At 40.4% G+C, this 27149-nt stretch overlaps 1 protein-coding gene across 2 annotated transcripts in view; it reads left to right on the top strand.

Moving 5' to 3' along the window:
* agmo (alkylglycerol monooxygenase) overlaps positions 1-26487 on the top strand; it is a 65180-nt gene extending 38693 nt beyond the window's left edge. The window contains exons 10-13 of one of the 2 annotated variants that reach the window (XM_030750374.1): positions 2854-2970; positions 6866-6948; positions 7697-7802; positions 25587-26487. In XM_030750374.1, coding sequence (XP_030606234.1) covers positions 2854-2970; positions 6866-6948; positions 7697-7802; positions 25587-25667 — 387 coding nt within the window. In that variant the 3' untranslated portion in view covers positions 25668-26487. The remainder of the gene's footprint in view (positions 1-2853; positions 2971-6865; positions 6949-7696; positions 7803-25586) is intronic. The other variant, XM_030750372.1, reaches the window with a different exon arrangement.
* The last annotated feature ends 662 nt before the right edge of the window (positions 26488-27149 follow it).

Genomic DNA, 27149 nt, shown 5'->3' with positions numbered 1-27149 from the left:
AAGGACTCATATATTCTACCAGTTTTACAAGAAACTGCCACATCAAATAAAAGCTGCAAAGCCTTTGTAGAGGCGACACAATAAGTTGAGTTTCACTGTCTTTAAACACAGTCTGCGTGAATAAAACCACTTGCAGTTGAGCGTAAATGTGCGTGTGCGTGCATGTCTGTGTGTGTGTGTATGCAGAAAGAAATACAGGCTCCAGCTGAATGCCCCGGTGGTTAGCTTTGAAATAACGCTGATGGTGTCACATATTTAGTTCCCTCGTGCTTCAGAAAAAAAGAAAAAAAAATGTCTCCTTTGCCTTCACGATTAAATTGGCTCTTTAAATCTAGCAGGGTAATTCTAAACATGGTCAGAGCTGGAACTGAAATATCTTGAAAGGCTTTATGTAGGCGGCCACTTCTTGATATCTGCTGGTGAAGGAAAGAAAAAAGAAGAAGGAAAAAAAAAGAGGGGAGTGAAAGAGGAAAAAGGGTTCAGCGTGTTTGAGCTCTTTGAGAATAAGCAGAGCAGCAGACCCGAATACCTACAGGGTAGGGGATGGGATTATGGGGGGGAACCCACTTATGATGGTTTGGTCCCTCAAAATCCTGGGAAACCCCCTGAATGAAAAACAGGCATCGATGATTGGCCACTTATTTCTGTATTTCATTCCCATAAAGCGCACTGAGCTAATTACTTATTGTCTTGGACAGAAGGGCAGACAAAAACAGGTCAAATGACTCAGGGAATTCTTACAGAAGGACTCAGATATTCCTCAGTGTTTAGGGGAAACCACTGCACCCAATAAATCCCAGATAACTATGTAAATGGAAAACAACAAGCTAATTTTCACCAGTTCTGAAATTCCACTTGTACTGTAGGAAACTAAAGTGAGAAAAGGTCCTTTTGAAGAAAAGCACATTGGCTACACAAGATCTTCAGTGATTTGCATTGAAGTTTAGCCTTTTCCATCACTGTTTATCATATCCTTTATTCACCTCCTGCATTAATGCTGCTTTTTGTCTTTTCAGTATAACCCCCACCCTCCTCAGCATGTCATAAACCTGGCGTACTCTCAGAGTTAGCCACTGAGTGCTTTTGCATTCTTCACTCTTTGTTTGTATTGTTCCTGGTAGAGTATGCTTTTGTAATGCGTGATTCAGATGATTTGCTGGAAATGATGCATGCACGCACTGAACATGATGTCAAACGGTGACGCGCATTTAGAGAAGAAAGTTTGGTTGTTGCAAGCTTTTCTCTGCAGTCCCGTCTGTTAACATAATGTGAGATGATGGAATCTTTCAGCTTATTGTTTTGTTTCAGCTTATGTTCTGTTGTACATCAGACACAGTACCCTTAAAGTGTTTTTCTCTTTGCACACTGAGAACTATGGGCTTGATTTTTTTTTTTAAAGAAAACTAATACAAGGTGCAGCTGTTAAAAGTGCTGTTGTTTTTATGTAATAGAAAAAAAGTTGTAATTATAAATATACATTTATTAGTGTGTAATTACATCTTCTCATAAACATAGAATTAATCCATTAAAAACACATAGAAGCAGGTGGAAGCCACCATGTTGCCCCGCCATCTTGAATGCAGTGGCCGAGATGGACATCGCTGTTCTGCTTAATCACATTTTATGTATGTGGCTTGAATTGAAGTCAGGGCTTTACCACACAAAAACATGCACAAACATGTTGATTTATTTCTAATATTGTCACAGTTACTTATTGTCAGCAGATCAGACGTGCGACCCTCCCGCCTCCAGACAGCTGACAACGAGTCGGCTAAACAACAGCTGGTCATAAGCTAACGTTATACCACTCTAATAAACAATTTGATTATATTCTCACATCATACGAGAGCGCTAAGTGTCTGAGTCCAACAATGTTTGTTCCTGTTCAAAGAAAGTTTCACTAAGGCGAGCTGAACAGAAATGTTAGGGAGCATAAATGCACCTGCATGCAGTCGTTTAGAGCAGTGATTCTCAGCAGGGGTGCATTGCTGGTTTGGAGATGAATGTATCTTTGCATGTGTACAGTGTAGAGTGTCTGTATGCATAATGTCTGATGAAATTAAATGAAATCAGAACATGATGATACTAAAAACTTTGGTATAGTTGCTGGTACAGGACACATTTTCCACCAGTTAGGTTCCATGTAATTAAGGGGAATCACGATACCCTTGTACTGACAAACTTTAATATTGAAACATAAAATAAACTGATAGTGCCAATAATGCACACATAATTGTGTTATTTTTTTGTATGCTTTTGCACAGTTATGCTTAGAAGCTCTCTATGTACATTTAAGAGTCTAATTAATTTGCCAATAAAGAAAACACGATAAATGTTAACATAAGAGAAGGCTAAAGTAGCTTAGCGAAAAATATTTGCTGATTTCTATTTAGAACATTGTGATAATGTCAGAATAATTGTGAAGCAGAGATCTGTTATTGTGATATCCTTTATGTGAATACCACAGAGTATGTGAGGAAGCACAGATGGCTGAGAATATTTAACAAGTGTTGCTAGTATGAACACAAAAAAATATGAAATCAACAAAATATGACTAACAAAATCCACCTTAGTGAAGATATTATTTTCAGATGAAGATTTGAAACAGTGTTGATAGTGGGTACTTCATCTCACTGGATTATGGCTTCAGTTATCATTGAAGCCAGAAATAGAATACTTAATATTATGTTTTTGGAAAGGTTATTTATAGGGATTTGGGGAACTAAATATCAAAAAGCACAGTGTGACATGAAACTGTTAAAGTTAGTATTAAAGGCATGCTGGCTGGTGTGAGGATCTGTTCAGAAATATCAGGGTTCGGGGAATTAAACACGTTTGTTTTTCCATGTGCAGGTTACCGGAAAGGAAGTGCCTCATGATCCCAGTTGGTCGCTGGCCTTACAAGTTTATGTGGTCATGCATTTCCTGCTGGTGCTGAGGACTTACCATGATTTGTTCGAAAACAAGATGGTATGTATTTGTTATATTAGACAAACTGTAAATGATTTTCCTTAAATTGAATTGCGAGGGTCACACGCTGCCTTAATAGTACTTCTGAAGGAGAGACAAATTTTTTGATTCCTTTTTTTTCGGTTGAATTTGTCAGTTATATAGTTATATAGGGATAGTTTGGACTAAGCACTGATATGTTTAGGCTACCGTAATCCCTCAAAGTATGGCAAGGTGGTCCAGAGTTCTTAATTTGAGACTGTCTCGAGTTTTACGTGTTTGTTTGCCAACACTGATTCATCCAATTATGCAGTTTGTTGTGGCTGCTCCATAGTGGAGCAGAGTCCTCTACTTAGCCAGCAGAAAAAGACTAGCTGTGTCTAACATCATGACAGAATGACGGATCGGCATTCCCCTTTAGAGCAACCTTGTCTATTATTTTCCACTCGACAAGCCAAAAGACCCCCTTCCTCCTTCTTCAGGAAAAAAAAAAAGGAAAAACCTCCCCAGCAGTTATCTTTGGAAAGCTTTTCCCCCCAGGCACAGTTTTGGTTAGCCAGAAAGTGCTGTCACACCCAGCCTCTTCAAACTCTAAATAAAATGCCCTGTCTTCTTTTTTTTCCTGATCGCTACCTCTGTGGGGCTCTGTCAGTTGTGGTCACCTCTCTCACACACACACACACACATACACACACACACACCTCCTTTGCATTGTCGAGGGATCCCCTCCCTCTTGGCAAGTGAAACACCAGCTGGTGGTCCAGCAGTGAACACAAACGCCTTAATTGTCGAGTCAACCATTTCCCAAACCAAATAGCCTTCAGGATGCAGCAATCAGGACTTGGAGAGAAAATAACAAAGTGAGGTCCTTGGCCCAACAATAAATCATGTCACTGTTATGTATTTATACTCACATGTTCGCTAGCTGCTTATTTAGCTTGACAATTGAAGACACGCTGCCGGACATTTTATGGGCTTTGCATTAATTCGAAGCCATGAAAACATGGCTATTTTAAACAGGTGACGCTACTCTTCAGTTACATCATCATCAAGCCAGTGTATATGCTTTACAGGTAGGTATTTTAAACAGTTATTATTAAAGGCAGTGAGGGAAATTGACCATCAGATCCCCACCCCCACAAACCCACACACACTTAAAGTGTCTGTTTTTGTGTGCAACATTTGGACATTGGTACTTTGCAGTGAATTTGAACTGAAAGCAATAAAGAGCAACAAAAGCCCAAATATGTTACATGCTATGATAACAAATTATGTTGGACACAGTAAGTAACATTTTGACTGCTCACTTTCTGGTGGTTTGGGGTTTTTTTCATTAAAAAAATGCTAGTTTGTCCTCATCACTTCTATACGCAGACTAAGAGTGAAATAATCTCTTTTCTAAGAGTCCATGTGTTAAAAAAATAAATTAACTAGGTTTTTCATTCATTAATTCATGCTTTTGAAATCTATGCTAATTACCATAAGTACATTAATATTCATTATATAGACAAAAGTATTGAGCCACGCCTCTTAATCTTTGAATTAAGGTGTTTTCAATCCCATTGCTACAGGTGTATAAATTCAAGCACCTGGCAATGTAAGCCTTGAAACAGCAGACCATCTAAAGTTACAGAGCGGGGTTGCTAGCCTGTAATAGTCGCCAACGCTCTGCTGATTTAATAACTGCAGAGTTCCAGACCTCCTTTGGCATTAACATCAGCAGAAAGGCCGTGCACCAGGAGCTTCATGGCATCGGTTTCCATAGCTAAGCAGCTCTTGTCGGTGTAATGTGTACATGGCCCAGTACTTTAGTCCATTTACTGTATATAAGTGCACTGTTGCTAGTTTATTGGATAGATTTAACTAAAATTGATATAGTCTAATCATAGACCATGTCCCATGTGAAGTACTATTGCGAAGCCTTAAACTCAGTGTTTTTTGACTGTAAGAGAGCCAATGAGGGCCAATGAATCACACAGTAAGGCATACCCTAGTTTCTTTCCTTTTGACTCTACTAGCATTACCATAATTTACATCATGTTGTGTTAATAGAGCCAATTGTCAGATTTGTGTCTTATTGAAAACATCAGAAAAAAACAGGTTGTCCCAAGAAGTGATAGACTTCCACACAACTCTTTTTGCTACAAGAGGAATCACCCCCTGCTGGCCATTAGAAAGAATACAGGTTTACAGCACTTTGCATTCACGTCACTTTTCAGACCCAGTAGCTGTTTCCATCGTTTATATACAGTCTATGAATCTACTACAGTAAACCTGCGATCAGTTCTATCTATAAAATCTGAAATGATAATTTTTATTTAATTAATTTATTGCTGAAACTATTTTAGAGGTGTTTATTCAGGTGTATGGTTATTTTTGAACAATATAGTCTGTAGAGCTGTTACATTGCTAACAGGCATCTGCTATTTTATCATCCCATTTAAGGGTTGGTTAGATAAACTCTCCTCTAATATAGTTCAGAATAACATCATCACATGTTTATCTGAATAATTATTACCTGTTAAATTGACTGAAATAACATTTCACAACTGAGGCACTGGTATGTTTTCTGTTCCACCAGCCTTCGTCACGCACAGCTAAAATAATGGCCTGGGTAATTAGTTAATTTGCCTTGTCTCAAGGGACAACATAACACAATCACATCCATTGCTTACAGTGCAGCCCTGCCACCAGCTGTTAATTTCTGACCTCTTGCTGTAGGTTTCTACTTGATCACGTTAAAAATCACCACGACAAAAGGATTGCTTTAAAAAGTCCTGGAAATGAAATGTGACTGGATGACACTGAGGGATTTATGGAGGAATTCCTCTCGAGTGTAGTGACTCAGCTGCATGCCCCCTGCATGATAGAAAGTCAACCAAACAAACAAAAAGATTGTGTGACCAAACACGTCTGGTCTGCTGAGCCCCTTGGGTTATTAAATGCAGATAAGTTCACATAACCTCAGATACCACAATAATTCTCCTCTCATTACACCTCTTACCAAAAATAACTGTATCCATAGCCCTTGAACTCCATTGCAGTGATTAATATGCCTTAATAAACTTTGACAGTCTGGAGTGACTTTCATTCAGTCTTTCATAGATGAACCAAACTCAAATTATTCCCCTGTTTAATTCATGGAAAGTATAATTTTATCATTCCTCTGTGTTCCTGTAAGAAGCTGCTGATAATATTGTGCTTATGGGGACATACAGATTACGGCTTGGATAAACATATTGAAATACAGTTTTATTGCATCCTGTTGATGGGTTGTTTTTTTTTTTAATGCTGGCTAGAGATGGTCTTCTGGGTATCCACAGTATGGGAGCAGTAAGTGAGATTTGGCTGTAAGGCTCTGCATTGAGTGTCAGAGAAATATAAACCTAAGCTGACAGCCCACAGCATCCTCAGGAGACAGTAGCTTTCCAACTGCTGCCTTTAGCCAAGGCCAAAGGTTAGAGAACACAGATTAGACCGTACATCACGTTCTATGTGTTTATGCAAGTCCGTTTGTGTGTATGTTCCAAATAGCTTGGAAAGGTCAATGAGAATCTGCATTGGATATCTGCTCCGAGGTTGGTTGTTTTGGCTCCATTTAGGGGATTCAAACTACAGTCTCTTCAACTGTGGTGAAGTCCTCTGTCAAGACCCATCTGGGATGATTAGAGCGTCTATGTAAACTAGGCATGTCAGTGTAAAGTAAGAGGCAGCATATCGTGTGTGCCAGTACACTTATTCTGAAGGTCAGACATGTTTTGGTTGGCATTACAGCTCTGCGGTTTATGACTGCTCTCCCAGTAAGGTCTCTTGTGATCGTAACTTGACCGGCCATGATATTGATTTAAGGGTTTGATTCTAATGTATTTTTTCCTGACCGCATTTCTCATGGTATGCAAATGTATCTCAATCCTAGATGCTGTCCCAGTTAACTATTCTGGGTATGACTGGCTATGTTCTGCTCACTCTCACATCTCTAGGCTTCCTCATCGACCAGAGGTACAGTACAGACATTTGGTTATGGATTCATTTTCACAGAAGCATTTAGAGGATTTAAAAATTAGAGGCGACAGTGAAAAAACTGTCTTGGGAGATAAAGGTTAGAGAAAAAGCAAGAGAGCGGACTGGTCTGGCTTTAGAACTGGTTCTCAAGCTTAAGGAGGCAGCCACCCAAAGACTGAATTTGAAGGGTCACAAAATGTATTATGTAGACTATTAAACTTTAAAGTAGAAATACCAGGTTGGTTGTTTTTATCTGTTTATAGTTTTTTTTTTCCCTAGTCCAACCTCTTTTGGGTTCTAAAAGTAATCAGACTCTCTGAGAAGAGAAACCTTTTGCCAGCCCAGAGTCGAAGGTCTGAAGATTAGTTCAGCCAATATTAATATTCCAGTGGGGCTATTTAGTAAGGAAATATGCACCCGTCTTCTCAGTAACTAAACCAAGATCATTGCATTAGCTTGTTGGATCTTTTTTTTTATTTCCCCTCATTGTTCCCAAATAAAACTCAGCATATTAAGCTTGTGAAATTCACTAAAGGCAACTGAAAAAATACAAAGACACATTCTAACTATACACACATTCAGTTGTGAGTGAATGTAAGATTAAACTCACTTGACCCAAGTACCACAGTACTCCAAATAGACCATGACTGTCCTCATCAACTCTATTTGATCAGCACAGGAAATTGAAGTTAGTTCACATTAAAATGCAATTATTCCACCTTGATTGGTTGTTGCTTATGTTCAGGCCAACTTCAGCTGTCCTGGAGCTGTTTCGCTGTGCCGTCATGGTGACATTACAGAGGTACAACTGTGTGAAGCCCCTTGTGCCTTCGCTGGCTGTGCCTACAGAGGTAAGTACAACTGTAGCATAGGTGGAGAGATTGTTTTTTTTGGTTCTACTTATTCTTGCCACTTTCAGGTACATGGATATAAAAGAACTGTAATTGCCCCCCCCCCCCCCCCCCCCCCCCCCCCCCCGCCTGAAAAGCAAAAATACCTTAAACCTGTAATCAGAGGTATCAGAAGGCTCTGATACTGCTGATTCCATCCAACCATTCTCTTCCGTTTACCCTTTTCAGGGTCGCGGGGGGCTGGCTATCAGCTGTGCTGATTGTTTAAAAAATATTTTAAAAAGTAGAGAAAAGTCTTGCTTGATTAAATACTCCAGTGAACTCTGTTTTGAGGATTATGTGATCTCTATTTCTAGTTTAAAGTATCTTCCAATACTGCACCATATGCATTATATAAACTATTGTACAGTTTAAAGCAAAATAGAAAATAAATCAAGGTAAGATTTATAGCCTTGTTACATTGTCAAGCACAACTTTCTGTGGGCATGCAGTGCTCACTTGTTTTGTGTATGTATGGTTATACTCAATGATGCTGTAACCCCTACTTGTTGTAGTTCAGCTAAACCCATTGCAGTCCATTTTAGAACCTTTGCTAAAAACAGCACCTGTTGTACTTTTTTAAAATTTTATTTTGTAATTTTTTGTTTGTTTGTTTGTCTGTTTGTTTTACCAAAGTCACATAAAGATGCACAGAGCAGATGAGGAGGGCAGGAAGCAACACACAGGAATGGTGCTCATGTCATTTAAAAAAAAAAAAAAATCGTGCAGCCTAAACACCTGGTGTGACTTCAAACCTCCAATCTCCTCCTGATCAACTCAGTCCTCCTATCCAGACATGGTCATGTACTGTTTAAAAGTGCCAAATTAGCAATGGCCAAAATACTAAACTCAAGGCTTCAGAACTGAAGAACACAAACCAAAGGATTGTGATTGTGATTATGTCCATCTTTTACACACACTTTGTGGTAAACTTAGTTCCTCCATTGCCTGCAGTAAAGCTCACCTGCTGGTAGTTTTGAAGATTTTGGTGAGTTATCTTAATAGCAGCAAATGTTGCTTTAAGTCACTGGAATAGAGCAGGAATAAGGAGCCAAGCTGTCTCTTTTGGTGTTTCCAAATTTTTCTTTTTGCCCAGCTGAAGAGGATTCTGGGTAGTTCCCATGGCGACACAAATGTCTTCTTAAATGATGTTTCTTTTCCACTTCTGAAAAACTGGTAAAACTGATGGATTTCTGCAGTTTGCCTTTAAGTGTTGACAGCTGTATAGTTCAGACAACCAATTCAGTTTCTGCATGTGTTCATAAACAGCTGCTGATGCAAAGTCAAAGATGTGGACTTACATGAATTGCAATACTACAGACAGAAAACATGATGATGACATTGTAAAAGCAAGCAGAAGAGTGTTTTTTTTTTTTGTTTGTTTTTTTTTTGCTGGACACCATGGGGAAAAAAAAAGGGAGTACAATGTGTGCAACCCGTTAATAAGACTAGGGCAAATGATTTGGAATACAGTAGACAGATCTTAACATACATAGATGCGTTGAACTGTTCATTTAACATTTCTGGCACAGTTGTTTCTTTTTTGTTATCATTATCTTGTCTAGGATAGCCATGGTATACACTATGAACAAACATTTTGTCGGATACTGCGTAAAAGTCTCCAACGCTTTGCTGACTCAGTGACTGCAGAGTTTCAAACCTCCTCTGGAATTAACATCAGCACAAAAACTGTACACCAGGGGCTTCATGGCATGGGTTTCCATGACCGATCTACTCTCAGTTGCTCCCTTATTCACTAGGGGCCACCACAGCAGGAAGCTCCTCATGTTTGATTTGGCAGATGTTATGCCGGATGCCCTTCCTGACGCAGCCTCCAAGGGATTGGTCTCCTCCCAGGACTGAACCAGTGATCTTTTGCCTGCTAGGCAAAGTTGTAAACCGCTATGCTATGGAGCCACTATCTCATAAGGTACCACTACAGTTAATAGTTGCCCATCCATCTATTTTCTTCTGCTTATCTGGGTCTGGGTTGTGGGGTTAGCAGCCTAGACAGAGAAGGCATGACCTCCCCTTACCCAGCCAGTTTATCCAGGGGAACACTGAGGCATTCCCAGGCCAGTCAAGAGATATACATTCGCCAGTGTACCCTGAGTCTACCCCGGGGCCTCCTCCTGGTAGGACATGGCTAAAATGCCTCAACCAGGAGGCACACAAGTGGCATCCTTATCGGATGCCCGAACCACCACAACTGGCTCAATGTGGAGGAGCAGTCACTGAGCCCCGCACAAATGACTGAACTCCTCACCTTATCTCTATTGAGAGGTCAGCCACCCTTCAGAGAAAGCTCATTTGTGCCCCTCGCATCCACAATCTAGTTCTTTTGGGCACGATCCAAAGCTTGTGACCATAGGTGCATCCACTGCATCCATGCCCCAAATCTTTCTGTCAATCTCCCGCTCCCCTCTCCCCTTGTGAACAAGACCCCAGGATACTTAAACTCCTCCACTTGGGACAACAACTCATCCCTGACCCAGAGTAGGCACGCTACCCGAGGACCATGGCCTCAGACTTGGAGGTGCTAATTCTCAATCTTGCCACGTCACACTTTGCTACGAGCCGCTCCAGTGTGAGCTTACGGCCACCGCCTGATAAAGCCAACAGGACCACATCATCTGTAAAAAGCAGAGATGAGATTCTGAGGTAACCAAAGTGGAAGCCCTTCACTACTTGGTTCCACCTAGAAATTTTATCCATAAAAATTATGAGCAGAATCAGTGACAAGGGGCAGCCCTGGCAGAGTCCAACACCCACCAGGAATGATTCCAACTTATTGCCGGCCATGTGGACCAAGCTCTTGCTGCAGGTGTATAGGGTCTGAATGCCCTGTAACAATGGGCCATGCTCCCACAGCACCTCCCACAGGATACCTCGAGTGATGTGGTCAAATGCCTTCTGTAAGTCCACAAAACTGGATGGGCAAACTCCCATACGCTCTTGAATATCTTTGAGAGGATAAAGAGCTGCTCCAGCGTTCTGTAACCACGACAAAACCTGCATTGTTCCTCCTGCGTCCAAGGTTTGACTAATAGACAAACTCTCCTTTCCAGTACCCTGGTGTAGACCTTCCCAGGTAAGCTAAGGAGTGTGATCCCCCTATCATTGGGGAACCAGAGGGTGTGCTCCTTCTTAAAGATGGGAACCACCACCCTAGTCTGCTAATCCAGAAGCACGTCCCACATCTCCACGCAGTGTTGCAGGGACGTCAAGCAGGACAGCCCTACAACATTTGGTGCTTTAAGGAACTTGCTGCTGGATTTGGGGGTCAGTGCAACCAGGGTATGGGTGGAGACTAGTGGATCCTGCCAGCTCATCTTTGTGGGGTTTTGGGATAGTTGCCTGAAATAGGTAGGCATATATAAGGCATTTCTTTCCAGCCCCTTGTCTAAGCACCGTGCCTCCCCCTCCCCTCCTTAGCTTGCATGGCTTGGTTTGGGGCTTGGATGTGTGGGAACTTCTCCTTCTCCCTTCATCTTCTGCCTCCATGAGCTGTGCTGGCCCGCATTGCGTAACCCTGGGGCCTGACCCCTGCATCCAGCCCTCCTGGGTAGGTGCATTCTGCTCTGTCAGGGGGGTGGCGGCGGTAGTGAGTGCGGGGGTGTCAGGTGAGCTTTCTGTGTCACTAGGGGTGAACATGCTATTTGTTACAGACAGTGATTTTCACAGAAGTCCAATAACAGAACACTACTTTGGTCCAGATCAGGCAGGCCGGTCTTCCCAGGTCTAAATGTCATTGCCCATGTGAGCGTTGAAGTCTCCCAGTAGGATAACAGTCACCAGACAGAGAACCCTTGAGCACCCCAACCAGTGACTCCATGAAGGCTGGGTACTCTGAACTGTCATTTGGTGCATAAGCAAAAAATACAATCAGGTAATTAACCCCAGTAATAACTGTGGTGGTTAAAAATACAAACTTGAGATCATGTGAAAACTGTGCATTTAACACCAGAAACAATCCAGCCCACTATCCGGTATAGCCATGGTTAGACCCACTCTCTTCCATCTCAATAAGCACAGCATTACAGTTTCAGCTTATCTGCACATTTTATGGCTGGCTATTGCTAATGGTAAACACTTTTCTGTCGCTGTGGCAACCTCAACAAACCGGCTGTGTTAGACTGAGTCACTCGCACAGGTGCATTTATGTTGGCATTAATTAAATTCTGAAGACTGGTGACGTTTTGAGTACTTACATATTTAATTAGCAATTTGTTATCGGCCGCTTTGTGCTTCTCCCTGCTTTCCAAGTCTTTGAGGCAACGCTAGCTGCTGTGTTAAATTGAGCTACTGTGCATCCTGATTCGTGGATGTCTGTAGTTTGTGGCTGGTTTGTCGAGTCACTGCAGTTTCTGCTCTGTTTTAACTTTAGAAATTGCATACTGCATATTTTAAAGACACATTAAAATCTTTTTCTTTAGCCGTTTCTTTTATTAGAATTAATTATCAACGAATGCCAGTCTTTCTGGATGTTTTGCTTTTTCTACTATGGTGATCATACATTCATGGCAATGGTGTTTACTCTTATTTAGTTTATTAATCAATGAAGCAGTGCAATAATTAAAAAAAAAAATCTTCCATTGATATTGTCATATCATTATTGTGAATACTTTTGGTGATATAATTATGACACTGTTGGATTTTTAACAGCTTCTTCTCTTAGCTACTAACTCCTTGACTAAAAATTATGACTTACATGGGTGTTTGTCAGTCCTTGATGAAATGTTTACATGCAAGTTTAATTTTGTAGTTTGGCGAACTCTAACATTAATTAGAAACAGTGAAGTTTTTTTTTTCCCTCAGCTGCGGATATCAGTGGTCACCAGTTAAAACAAAAGGTATGATTTATTAATCAAATGCCCAGATCAGCTAAATGTGATGGCCTTGTGGCTAAACGTGCAGCACTGTTGGCAGAGAAAATTTGGCTAAAAATCTTAAGGTTTTTTTGGTGTGTGTGAGGTTTTCATCACATGGCATGTTGTTCATCCGCCGTCTGATTTTGCTCATTCATCAGGAAATTGTAGCTGTTTGTACTACTATGTTTCTTTTGGCTCAACAGTCAAGGTTCAAAGATCATGGAAACAGCAGTTGACAAAACAAACTAACCTCAGGTTAGTAGCTGTTCTGGAGCTTTCAGTCATATCACGTGACCTTTTACTGTATTTAGGATTTTTAACTGTCCTGCACCCAGTCGATCTTATACTGTACCTTCCAGCAGTAATTTTGATAGTCACAAGATATCAATGTGATGACCTTCTGAATAATTTCCAAAAACTATTTCATATAATTTTTTAAAGTACCATAATTGCATGTGGTGGAAATCCTTTACTCATTTGGCTTGATACAGTGCTTGGCCGCGTCTGTAATCCCCTCCATCAAAGTATAGTTTAGCATGAAAACGAGAACCAGTTTTTGTCCAAAATACATTATATGCAACATTGAAACTGTCTAAACACAAAGTCCAACCAACAACACCTAATTAGTCAGCTATTAGGGCGTAGAATTAAGAGTGGGTATACAGTGAATCATTGCATAAGCATGTGTATCTAGGGCTACTTACTAATTGCTTTCTCTTGTGGTAATAAATCCTGTTTTCTAGCTGTGTGCATGTTGAAACTCATTTTATTTAGCATCACAGTCTGGTGATATACTGAAAGCCTAATTCCAGCTATATTCCAGTATAGCAAATTCTGGAAACATACAAATATATTTTATATGTCTTAATAAGATGACAATGGTTTACAGTATAGCACACAGAAATCCGGACTTAATGAAATCATTGTCAGGAGAAAATATGAAGTGCTGGTATTAAGTGCGTATGTGTGTCATGTTTTTCTGGTTTATGTGTGTGTAGCCTGTTTGCCTGTAATTGTGTGTGTTGTGTGGTCTGTTTTGTGTGTGTGAAATGTGTGTGAGCTGGGTGCTAAGTCCAGCCTCGCAGCCCTGTGATCTATGAGTCCAGATGCGTCGCCCAATTGACCATAAAATTGGCGTGCCTTTCTGGCTCTGGCAGCTCAACTGTAAGGCGGCTGACCTCTCATTACTTGCCCTCCCTTGCCCCAACAGCCTTTTTTTTTTTTTCCCTCCTCCCTCTTTCTGCCTCCGCTCACTGCTTGCCGTCTCAGCTAGTGTGAATGAGAGCAACACTTCTGGAACCAATTAACGTCGTCTGCTGCTAACTAGCGCTGGCTGATGAGATTTGCACGTGAGATCTGCAATCGCTGCTTTTATGTCCTCTGACTGCACATCTGTGCTGCTCAGGTGTTCAAATGACAACCCAAGGCTTTCCAGCCTTTTTCTCTTTCTCACCATAAAATGAAATAAAACTGAATGAATAATAATTCTTCTAAAATGAAGCGCATAACCAATCGCCTCGAGAGCAAAGAAACATGGTGATTTATGCTGCACATGCTGCACGGCTGTGTCACTTTGACAGGGCTGTAAGTTTTATGCGGCCGTTTCCTTAAGCAAATCATTAGGCCTCATTTCAAGTCACAGTGCATCAGTTTGAGCTGAATAAATGTCTTGCTTGCAGGTGGGGCTCATTGAAAAGCCTCACAATTTACTTGAAATGGTTCCTGACATGTTTGTGCCCTTTGTTCAGAACTACAGCAAAGGGGAGTATGGTTGAACCACCCCCAGACTTTAAGGTACTTCAGTGATATATGGGTCTGACGCGTGAGGGGAACGGCAAGCTCTTTGTTACGGGGGGGGGGGGGGGGGGGGGGGGGGGGGGGGGGGGGGGGGGGGCTTGTTTTGAAGTCGAGCCAATCAATTAACAGTCACTCGAAATGTAAAGGGGGAAATTCACATTTAATTGTCCTCAGGCTCACTGTACAGTTGAGAGAACGGGAGGGGGAAGTACCAAGAAAAAAAAAAACTAGGTTGGTTTGTGGTCCTTCAAAACCAGTGATGTGATATACTGCACCCTTAAAGCTCACAGTGGTATTTATAGTGGCTCTGGAGATTTCCCTTGTAAAGCTGCAGGCTTGACCTGTAAACCAGGGCTGCCTCTTGCTCCCAGCCGCCCACTCGCCCGCCCAAACCCACGTCTGCGCGGCTCACATGAAGGCCTCGCCGCTTCAGACGAGGCGAAGCTGGTAACAGTGTGTGTGAACCCGGGCTGGTGGCGGTTTTAGCTCTCTGTGCGCGTCGCTTTTATTTGTATTTGTGTGTGTGTGTCGTGGTAGTTTTAATTTCCTTTTATTCATGTAATTTAAATAAAACATTAACAAGGTATGTGCTTACTGGATATTTTGCAGCTAATAAACACACTTTGACTATCTGGTACACACACACACACACGAGAGAAGGAGTTTAAATTACAGTCAACATTTAAGGTTGCAGTAATTATGCAAAACATGCTGAGTTTAATTAATCATTTATATGTCAATGTTGGTTAAATTATTAGATTTACATGCATAACAGGTAACTGTAAAACAGCTACACAAGAACATCTAAATAATAAAGCTCGTTGTGTTGTGGCTATACACTTTTGTTAGTCATTTAGGTTTAGTAATAAATCTGTGACAGTTATTTAAGAAAACTCCTGAATAAACGATGTACAAAATCCTGAGCAGACCCAGGTGATGCATAAATTTGGTTAGAGGAAAATATCCTATTGATTATAACAGACGGGTTACTGTGACTTTATTTTTGTTTTTGTGAATTTGTCCCTCGAGGTGCGACTGTCAGTACAAAGTTCTTGAGATGTCTGACTTAGGACATTGGCCACAAACAACCTTATCCATGTTGTGTGCCGTTGTATGTGCGCTCACAGCACAATAGTCTGGGTTTTTTGGTCACACCAACTCCATCCATCCATCCATCCATCCATACATCCATACATACATACATACATACATACACGTCATAAACACAGCAAACTGTTGCATGTAAAGAGATGTAACTGAAAATAAATAATTGAAAATAAGTTGAATGAAATGATTGGTTGTTTTTAACAGGATCAACTAAATAAGACAAGATCATGCATGGAACTCAAATGAGTCTCAAATTTTTTGTCCTCTGTTTCACCTCATTATTATATCTTTTTTTTTTTTAAATACACCCTGCATATATGCGTGTACTGTATTTCTGTGTGCATAGTCGGGGGGCTCTCGTGGAGTGATGTAACACATGGTTTTATGCTGTGTCGTCCCACCGAGCAGATCACAGACACTCCAGAGTAATTATGCAGCTAACAACAATTTAATAGGAGAGCTCATAAAAATTCACCTGTCTTTGGCTAACAGAGAGTATCTCAGACACTGAGACTGTTGTAGCTTGCAGGGTTAAATTTCACACGAAGGGGGAGGGGGGAACCTTTTTCTTCTTTTATAGATATGAAATTTTAAAAAGGCATCCAGCTATAATTATACAAAAATAACCAGATTTTTTTTTATCATAGTCTACTTTGTTTTTCTTTTACAGTGACTGAAATGTTTCCTTGTAATAAAAGAATTTAAGTGGTTTATTAGCTCATGCGGTTTGACACTTGAAGCAAAGCTAAATCTGTGTAATCACTTTGATTCCAAAACGTATACATATAAAAAATGCTATTTAGGTTTTCAGTCTTTTCATCTCCGTGCTGACGCCGTTTTCCGACCTCCCGAAGCCTTTTTCTGTCAGACTAAACGGGCAGATAAAACGCTCCACAGCCAAATGAAAAGGTCACAACAATATTTTTAAGTTCATGTCAAACACAAAGGCTGCACCTCAGCCCACACTGGCTTTATCTTCAACAAATCGCCATACTTGTCTTTAAAAATTACAAATCACACCCTGTCTTTCCCGCCGTCCGAGCCATGAGTGAGCAGATAAGGCAGCAGACGGTGAGAGGTCACCGTTATCAGAGTGTGTCGTTTCCACTGGACAAAACTCAGGTGCGAGGGGTTAGCGGCCTTTTTTTTTTTTTCTTTCTTTCTTAAAAGCAGGAATGTGCGGTGGCAGGAGGCAGTGCTGAGGTTAACAGGCTTGTTTGGGGCTGTGGAAACTCGGCGAGCATGACATCATCTGAGAGCTTGCAGGAATGGAAAAGGAAAGGAAATCTCCTCCCAGGGAGAAAATGGAGGGATTTGAAAGAGAAATGCTGGGTAGGACTGTTCCGTCGGAGTAAACAGCGGGGTGGTCGAGCATACGCAGTGTGAAATATTATCACTCAATGTGCAGGGGATCATGCCCGTCAAAGAGTAACCACTTGGTTTATGTTGTCAAACCACTTGCCAGGTAAAGTTATGGAAATCTAACAGAAAGTGGGCCTTTGGGAGAGTTCTAGCAGTATTTAGTTTGGCTTGTGTGGTATCAGGTTTTGTGGCCTGCAGTGGCTTTCTTTTAAATTTGTATTCCTATTTGTGCTTTAATTCATGGGTGATTCAGCTTGTGATGTAGCTTCCGAGCTAGCGTGTGAGCCTCACTGAAGCTGACAAAAGCTCTTCTGATGTGTATTTGTGGTTTCTGCCTGTTTTAAAAAAGGCAGATTTCAGAGAAACTTAACGCCAGTTTCCAACGACTTCTGCTCACAAATTCAAAACATTACAAATTATAAAGGTTTAAAGTTCAAATATAAATTAAAGTTTTATATTGTAAAATGTATCAATAATGCTGAATGAAGGCTTAGCATATTAATTTAGCTATCTTTATCACAGTGCAAGCTTTCATCACTCAGCGCTCAGTTTATTAATCTCTCTGTCGTGGCTACGCTCGTTGGCTTACTGGCTAACAATCACACGTCTGATATTGTAGTAAAATGTGATTCTTCGTGATGCTTTTTTTCCTCAGTAGTTCAAGCTACAGCATTTTGCCTGAAGTGAGCTGGAAAATGTCTCCTCCTGCCAGGATTTGGGAGCAGTGGGGGGTTCCAAGTTTGGAAAGTCTTCAAATCTGAGGCTGTAAAAATTTGAGTGGCTGCTATCGGAGAAATAACCACAATAAGCACATTTTCTGCCGTCCTGTCACAAAACAAACTACATGAACTATGGCGCAATCAACATTTTCTACATTGGCATTTAACAAGGTATAATAAGGAGGTCTGTGATCTGTTTGACAACGCAGAGTATTTTCTTCCTGGAGCTTCATGTGGAGCTTTCAAACTTTGAGCCCGACTCTACCACTTAGGCCAAATCCTCACTCCACATTTTAGGGTCCACCACATGTTTCCCATGTTGGGGTCTGCACATTCAAGCATGCACCTGCATTTTTACAGTCGGATAATTGACATAGGGACCTGGCTTTGGCAACTCAAAATGTGACACATTGCAGTGCACAGGCATGCTGACTGTGTGCAGCTTCTTGTTGATAAGTGGTTTATAGTAACCACAACCCCGCGGCTTACCTGTCACTTTACCTGCAGTACTGTGCGAAAGTCTTGTTCCACCTTCTCATTTCTTTGTATTTTGCTTCCAAGGAGCCACACTTTCAAACTTTATTGTATATTTTTTAAGTGCTCTTGAACAATAGTTCATCAGGTTTTCTGAAGTTTTTCACTCAGTTCAGAATCAGAATCAGAATCAGAATCAGAAGGTTTTTATTGCCATATGGGTGAACAGGTTCACAGCATTAGGAAATTGCTGCGGTACTTCGTGCTTACAGAAAAAAACAAATAAGTATAAAAACTATAAGACAATATACAAGTATACAAATTGCAAATAGTCCGGTCCTTGTACCTGACCATTTTCAGAGGAATTTATTTATTTTTTGTTAGTTTTTAGTTTGTTTGTTTGTTTTTTGTTTTTTTTTGGGGGGGGGGGGGGGGGGGGGGGGGGGCACTGAACTCTGATCTAATCATTCAAGCATACAAAGGTGAATCGGTGTTGTCTACACATAACAGACAACTTAGCAAAGAACCAATTTCAAGTTGCATCATAAGGCACTTTGTTATTAGCCGCCTGTTGCAAAAGCACAATCTGTTGCCATTTCTTTAGCTGAGTATCAGTTTGACAGTTTTTGCACTAACAAGGTGATTCCTGAAGACTTATTTAGATTAAAACTTGGCATATCTCAGCATGGTGTGCAATGGGTCCTTGGAAATGCTGAGGAAACGGGACAAATGGAGGACAAAAGAAGTGGCAGGGCCTTTAAAAAAAAAAACAGAAATCCCACTATCTGCAGCAGATGGACAGTTTCAGAAAGACGTGTCCTTAAGAAATGGGGAACAAATCCAGGAAAGACCTGACACAGGACCTGAGCGATCCATCTAATGTTTTCTCAAAGCCTCGTCAGTGGCCATAATAGGATCACTTACATACATATAAACCCTTCTTAGTTTTTGTTGGACAGATCCTGCTCTGTAAAGCTCAAGTCTTACCTGACCTTGAAGCTGTCTCTGAGACTGTTACTTCACTTGCAAACACTCGAATACTCGTTCTCTGATGACAGACTTATTTTGCTTATGAAAGAACAAATTATCCGCACAGAGATGGTCACTGACTGCCTCGTGGTAGCATTGTCTGCCTTCTCATTCATGTTGCTGCCAAATTCTTTAGTGTTATCTTTGCTGCTGTTCTTTATAGTGAAGATCTGATTGTGTTTCAGATTGCTATAGTTAAAGAAACTGGGCAGTAGGTCTTTGTAGAGCAGTCAGACCAGTTGCTTGGCTCAAGCCAGCAGAGATGCACTTGGCATCAAACGCCACAGTAGGAATGTACACCAGAGACTGTTTTTAATTTTTATAAATATCAGTGGGTGGATTAAAGGAGTCTGGGTAAAGATACATGTCTTAGAGGCCCTTGGAGACTCATTCATCAGTACTTCTTTTCAGAAGAATGCATTGAGCTAATTCACAGTGGACTCTGGCATCTTCTCTTGGCTCCATGAAAATACAAACAGGGGCTTCATTTTGCAAGAGCATAACCTCTTGTCTGCTCTGTACACTTTGTGTTTCTGCTTTCATTCCCTTTTCTGGAATTTTGCCAAATACCCTGCCTTCTATATTCCCACTGGCTGATGTGCTGTTCAGCAATTAACCAGCCAATCTGGCCACCCAGGGAACTGCGCTTAATACTGAGGTGATGACTTTTCTTCTCTTATTGAGGCTGAAGTGGTGCCAAGCTGCTGGACTCTGAAGTGCTCTGAAGAGATATGAAAGCTGGTGTCCTCTGGGCTTTCTCGTATGTTTTCAATGAGGCATAGTGGTCTGGATGAATTGTAGCTGACCCTACACGTGACCTTCGGAAGAGACACATGGTAGATGACTGTAACTACCAGATGTGAAAAACTTCTAAACAACTGTATCACTCTAAACTAGCATATCATCGGGCCACTTTGTGTTTTGCTACACTTTCACTGTGCAGCCACTACTGTTTCACATGTGTTTTGTCTGGCTGTATTATGTGTGTGCGTGGGAGTGTAATGGCGATATTTCTCATGGCAGCGCTACAGAGTAGGCACTACACTCGTCCTCTGGTGGGACGTTAAACTGCTCAGCGTATCCTTCCTGAGTCTGCTCAAACAGCCTGAGCACAGAGACTGTATATCTGCTCATAATGAACAGACAGGAAGTCCTCTGTGTGTGTGTGTGTGTGTGTGTGTGTGTGTGTGTGTGTGTGTGTGTGTGTGTGTGTGTGTGTGTGTGTGTGTGTGTGTGTGTGTGTGTGTGTGTGTCTTAGTACACATGTTTTATCTGTATATGTGCAGGTGTACTTGTGTGGGACGTATATGATGTGTGTGTCCAAATGGAGATTAGTTAACTTGCATTATTTTACTTTTGATAAATTCATATTTGCTTGATAGTTTTCAAACTTCAGCTATCATCCAGTGCAAGTACGTACATAGTAAATGCAGTACTACAATTATAAAATACTGTTTCACATTAAAGCCATATAAAATTTATGCAAATATTATTAGAAAAAATGTAATGGTATTAAAAGTAAAAGTAATTATAATGCAGCATAGCCTGTGTAATTGTGTAACTATTTCTGATTTGTTACTACTTTGAATATAACCATTATTTCAGTTGTAGTGGCAGATGCTAACTGTAACACGAGGCTCAAATGCACAATGTAGATCCAGGAGGTTACAGTTAGAAAAGGTTTGGCTTAAAAAAAAAAAAATCAGAAGATAACACAAAGATGACAAAATGGATGTAAACACTGGTGCAAAACACGTGACTGGAAGTAAGTGGATCTGAAACAAGGAGTTAAAAAGGAAAACAGGAAAAATGATGAAGGCACACTTGTTTGGCATTTTAATTAGTTGTACTAATCATATTTTATAAACCTCCACCCAGTTATTCTTACTCCATGAAATCATGTAATTCGAAAGATCAGGTTACTGATGTTTTGTATCGTCCTACAGCATGTAGTCAGTCATCAACAGATGTGTGTGTGTGTGTGTGTGTGTGTGTGTGTGTGTGTGTGTGTGTGTGTGTGTGTGTGTGTGTGTGTGTGTGTGTGTGTGTGTGTGTGTGTGTGTGTAAAATCTAAAAGTAAAAACTGCAGTACATTAATTTACACCATTTATCAAATCTTTCCTGCCAAAATGCCCAAAACTTAATTTCTCCTTCAGTGTTTTGTGTGTGAAGTCAAGAATGTGGCAACATTTTCTTTGATTTTTCCAAGATGTTTTTTTGACCTTAGTTGGCGTTCATGTCAGCTGGAAACTCATTTTAATGATTTTTTAATACCGCACGAACCCATCAACTTACACCTGGACGGAGGTCTGAGGACACCTGTATCTGTGGATCTATCGACTAATGAATAATGCCAAACAGAACAGAGCTGCTGTATAATCTTAAAAACAGCCAAATTCTTATAAGGACAAACTGAGGAAAATGCAGTGAAGCTAAAGTTTGCATTCTGCTTAAATCTTTATTCACACACTGTTTGGACTATTAACAAAAATACATTTTTTTAATAGTTTATTTTCACCGGTTCAGCAAAGTCCCGATTCAGCACGCTACACCCACGCAGGCAGTTTCAAACAAAAAGCTCAGAATTATTTTCCGATGCAGTTCAGTCCGGTTCTGGTGGACTCTGCTCAGCCATATGGAGCGGGAGCTCTGGAAACATCCCATTACAGGTCATATATCACATGTCTGACAGCAGCCATTCTGCCTTGTTTTCATTTCAATCACGAGTGCAGCTGCATTGGAGAACAGAAAGACTCTGCCATGTTAACCCGCTGAAGGCTGGAAGGTTGTTACTGTTATTGTTAGAGGACACTAAGGCGCACCCTGGGGTGGCTAATGTCTCCTTCATGCTTAATATCTGTCAGCAGCATCCAGAATGACCCAGCTCTATGTGGAGTTGGATGAGGGAGGTTCTCAGGGCCAGATAGAGATAATTGTGTGGGAATGGCTAATCTTGAATCATCAGTGACTTTCACTATGACTGAAGAACTAAAAATGTGTGTATAAAAGGTACTAATTATTGTTTACTTAGAATAAAACTCCATTTTTTTTAAACACACAGTTAATTAGCTAGCTAAAGAGATTTTAATCTCAATGAGATTTTACCTGGTTAAATAAAGGTGGTGTTTTATTAGAGGTTGTTTAATTGCAATTAAATGTAGATGTAGTCATGTAGTCTTTATATAGCTTTAAATATTAAGGAATTGATATGTAATCTTGTAATATAGAAATATATTTAATGTTGTAGTCTATGTCCTTGTCTCTGACTCCAAATTTGACTTTTTGCATCATTTCTTCACTTCATCCTCATTTTAGCTAATGAATTTTTAAGCTGTGGCCAAAAAAAAAAAAAAAGGTTTTGTGAGGTCACCGCGACCTTTAACGTGTGACCCCCAAATTCTAATCATCAGGAAAATATTTCATCCCTGAGTCCAAGCAAACTGACCGCTTAATTTGACTAAATTTTCTTGAGGCATTTTTTAGAGATCATAAGCCTGAATCGGGCAGAATAACTACAGGCACGTCGGCGGGTGTACAGCCTGATAAAGTGGCATCACTGGATGAATACTGTTCTTCAAGGAAAGCAGTTACACTTTAAAGAGATGCATTTGTTATTTATCCTGTTATCACTGATATAAATTAGGTAAACAAAAATAAATGTCAGTGTGTAACAGGACAGTTGATCTCCACCAGCCTGTAAAATACATCCTTATAAAAACAGTTTGGAACGTTGCTACTGTGATACACAGTGTATTAGACTAGACTGTATTTTTTGGTTTCTAATAAACTGGCAACTTGAAGTAACTGAGGTGCTTTTGTGTAAGACACTTGGTGTACAGCAGTAACGTGTGTGAGCAGACTGGCATTAAGGTAAACAGAGAAACAAGACAAAGCCTGCCCACATGTCAGTGGCTCCTTGAATCACTGCCCTTAACTAAGTGCCTTCTGTCCAAAACTAAGTGAGTGTGAGTCGATCTGCTGAGACGTCTACTTTGGGAGCCAGTGCTGTCTGGCCGTAGTGCTTATTTGTAGATGATCAAACCTGCTTCCTTCTACTATGTAATCTGTCCCACATGGATTTCCTTCAGACTCCATTAAAATGTAGCATAGTGGCTCGAATAAAGAGAGATGGGAACGGGGGGGAAATGGGTGCCCTCGACATGCGGCTTTGATAGAAACCTCTGTCATGCTTCGGTCTTTAGTTTGAGTGAGATGTGATTTGCGAGGTTCTGCCAGTCCTGCGCTCTGCTCTCGATCTCAATCCATCTGAGACGGACACGATGCAGCTTTGCCTGTTTTGTAAACTTCCATCTGTTTTTTCCTTCTGGGAGTTTAAAATGCTTCTATCCAGTAATTTGCAGAGGCAGATTAGTGAAGGTTAACATTGGATGCTTCTACACTACCCTCAAAAATACACCAAATCCAACTGATAAAATTCCCAGTATTCTCATTTAGTGCTGGTTTATTTTTTTAACACAACACTTTAGCAGTTCTTTTACAGCGCAGATTTATTTCAGCAAATTTACTTTCTTTGCTGAACTGCTCTTATCAGAAAATATTTTTCTTGCAACCTACCAGAAAGTTTTTGGTCCTGATTGGTTAACCTCACCACACAGCACCACGCAAGTCCTGTTGCTCCATGTTTGTATATCTCAGGAGGTCTGCTCAGATCACATTAAATAAAACAAGCCTTTGTTAAGGCCCTTTTCATTGCAGTATTATGCACGTTTTCCTGCCCTTATTTGAGTTTACAAACACAGCTATTATAATTAAGGTGGAAAGATTAGCACATTTTTAATGAGGTTAATTTAATAATGTTGGCAGTAAAATGCAGATATCAGCTGTGCTAATTGAAGGTTATACTGTCCCTTGTTCTCCTTGTATATTAGCAGTAGAAGTATGGAGATATGAAATAACTGTTGCTCAGTTATAAATATTTAACTTCATAAATACTTTTATATTTTCATGGTTATTATGTATAAGAATTTTAGTGATATTCTGAGTCATGTAATAATGAATAGATTTTGATTCTTACATAAAATGACTAAGCATTAAAAATTCTGCAGAGTAAATAATTCAACTGAAAGTTAGCTTTATAAAGATATTACTGATGCATAAGTTTGCTTTTAATGTTTGATAGATATTGAAGCTACAGGTAATTTTTATCTACTTCATATTCTATAAAGTGTTTAGTCTATAAAAGTGTGTCAGCACATGTGTTTTGTATGTAACTGGTGGCTAACTACTATAGCTGCCAATTAAATGTAGTGTGGAGTTTGTGAATATGGTTTGAATCTTTGACCGCACTCAGTACGTCTCTTCTTTGCCTTTGTTTCATCCAGTGGTTCATTCAGCAGGAAGCGGGGAGGCTGTTCTCAGAGCAGGTAGTGAGGGGTCTGTGGTGTTCGTCCTCTCCCTCTCTCTGTGTCTCTGAGGAGAACAGCTGCCCTGCCCACGATACAATTTAGCCTTTTTTTCCTATCAGCCTTTTTTGGCTATGACGGACAAAGGTCTGGTTTTGGCTTGAGTTGCAATGTAGGATGCAGTTTATGGGCCAGAACGCAGCGAGGGGTGGAGGCGAGGGCTGTTTCGGGCAAAGCCCCCCCCCTCCTCCTTCTCTCTGAATAGCAAGGGTCCCCTATGGCTGTGACCTTCATGACCCCACTGTGAGAGCATCAGGCCCTCCTTCTTAACCTCTAAGCCTACTTTCTGCATCATCCTGAGACGGGTTGCATCTGAGGTGTCTCACTGTTTTCTTTCAGTAACTTCATGTTATAATACAAGTGGCTTTATTTATTTATTTTATTTGTTTTTTTTAATCTTGTGACAGCATGGCATTTTTGCAGGCTGCACTTCATCTTTTTTTGTAAATTAAAATGCGTTACCAAATACATAGCTTATAGTACTTTCAGTGAGCATATAATAATAAGTGTAGGAGACTGAAACTGCGAGATTTAAAGATATATCAAAAATACTTTTCGTCTTATCTACAACTGATAATCCAAGTGAAGAAAACATTTAATTTTAAGTATCCATAATCTAGATAATCTATGCTTTAGCAACTCCTTCCAAGGAAGTGTGCATATTCTCTTTATATATTGTCACTCCCTCTTAAAATTGTTTGTGCTGGAATGGAAACTGTAATTTATCTGGAATATATATAACTTATATATGTATATGTATTATATACGACTCCAGCCATGCACTAGATATACCCCTTTTATCCTCTGTCAGGTTGGGGGATTGGAGCTGATCCCAGCTACATGAGTAAAAGTCGTCCAGTCTAACAGATTCAGAGTCTTTATAAACTGTCGTAGCCGTCATTTTGAATAAAGTAGATCAACATGAGCCTTCTGATTCTAACCCTCTCTGTCGGACTTGTCCAGGCCTTTGTCTCCCTCTCTCTGCTGTTCTGGGCTCTGCACAGTGTGTCTCAACTGCTCGGCATCAAGAGGAAGGCTGACTGACTCAGTTCGAGATGACACTAAGTGATGGATGGAAAACTTTTGGGATCATCATTGCTGAAATAATTTCCATGTTATCGTGATGGTTTAAAATCATTTTAAACACTGTGCATGACTGTATGTATATCTGAGCTCTGTTTGATCACTTTTTAATTTTTATAAGCTGCTTCAATGTTCATCTTATTGGTTTTTCTTGTGTAAAGCCAACACAAAGTGCTCACCATATGTTTTTTGTTAAAAAAGGTGATTAATTCTTTCTGTTCAGTGAAGTCATCTCTCCTTTTCTTTAAAGATTTCAAAGTGGTGCTGCAGTAACTAACTCACTGAAGTTTGAATTACTCACATGCTTAATTTCTGTTAGTTCACACAAGCCATTATGCAATATGCTACATACACCTTATTTTGTATGCATTCTCATTAATGACTGTTAATTTTGTTTTTGAATTCCAGTTTTGCACAACACTGCACAGCCATTTTCCTTTGCTCGTTTAAATAAAGCATCGTAATTTTTTTTGTCTTATCTAAGACTGTTTTAATGACTGAAAGCTCTAACGGGTGTGCAGCTTGTCAGATTCAACTTGGTTTTGAAACACCAGATTAGTCATATGAATTCTTCTTCCCAACCTCCAGATCTTGTGTGGGAGTGACAAACAGTCCACAGCAGATGGTGCTGTCATCGCTCGTCATTGGTTTCTTTTCAGTTGAGCATCTTGTTCTCGAGAGACCCCTGTGTTCAGCATTTATGACATTAAGACATTTATGAAAAGCTGAGGTTGAGCAAAGGTAAACAAGCCTTAGATCAAATGAAGCAATGACCTTATTGAGAATTTCTTTTTTTTAAGTGGTGAATCTAAAGCTTGAAAATACAAATACATCATGGACTTTAACATGAAACACAATAGTATGAGGGTTTCATCCATCCATTCGCTTCCGCACATCCTGTTAAGGGTCGCGGGGGGGCTGGAGCCTATCCCAGCTGTCACAGGGCGAGAGGCAGGGTACACCCTGAACAGGTCGCCAGCCTGTTGCAGGGCCAACACAGAGTGACAGACAACCTTTCACACTCACATTCACGCGCTCATTCACACCTATGGGCAATTTAGATTAGCCAATTAACCTAACCCCAGTAACCCCCCCCTACTGGGGTTAGTATGAGGGTTTATTTTTTAAAATATATTTTATGTGAATATCAACTACGCCCTATGGGACATGTTACTGTCTTATAGTAACTTTGTATCAGAACAGTTTCAGCTTGCACAATGATACCCAAATAAAATGTAAATGGTAATTTCCTTGTGTACAGTAAATAAATTTTAAATTTAAATCATCAAGACAAGAAAGTGCCTCACCATGCATGGAGGGTTTCACCCCAAACCCAGCACCCTGTGACTCTACATATATTCTCCACTGAACCATCCAAGGTGTACTCTCAGTGGCAGGGGAACGATGAGAACAGCCCCACCAAGACTGGAGAGCAATACTGGA

The sequence above is a fragment of the Archocentrus centrarchus genome, chromosome 16 (assembly GCF_007364275.1).
Source record: "Archocentrus centrarchus isolate MPI-CPG fArcCen1 chromosome 16, fArcCen1, whole genome shotgun sequence".
In the NCBI taxonomy this organism is placed as follows: Eukaryota; Metazoa; Chordata; class Actinopteri; order Cichliformes; family Cichlidae; genus Archocentrus; species Archocentrus centrarchus.
Note: the sequence above shows the minus strand (reverse complement) of the source record. Positions and strands in the feature narration are given on the sequence as shown.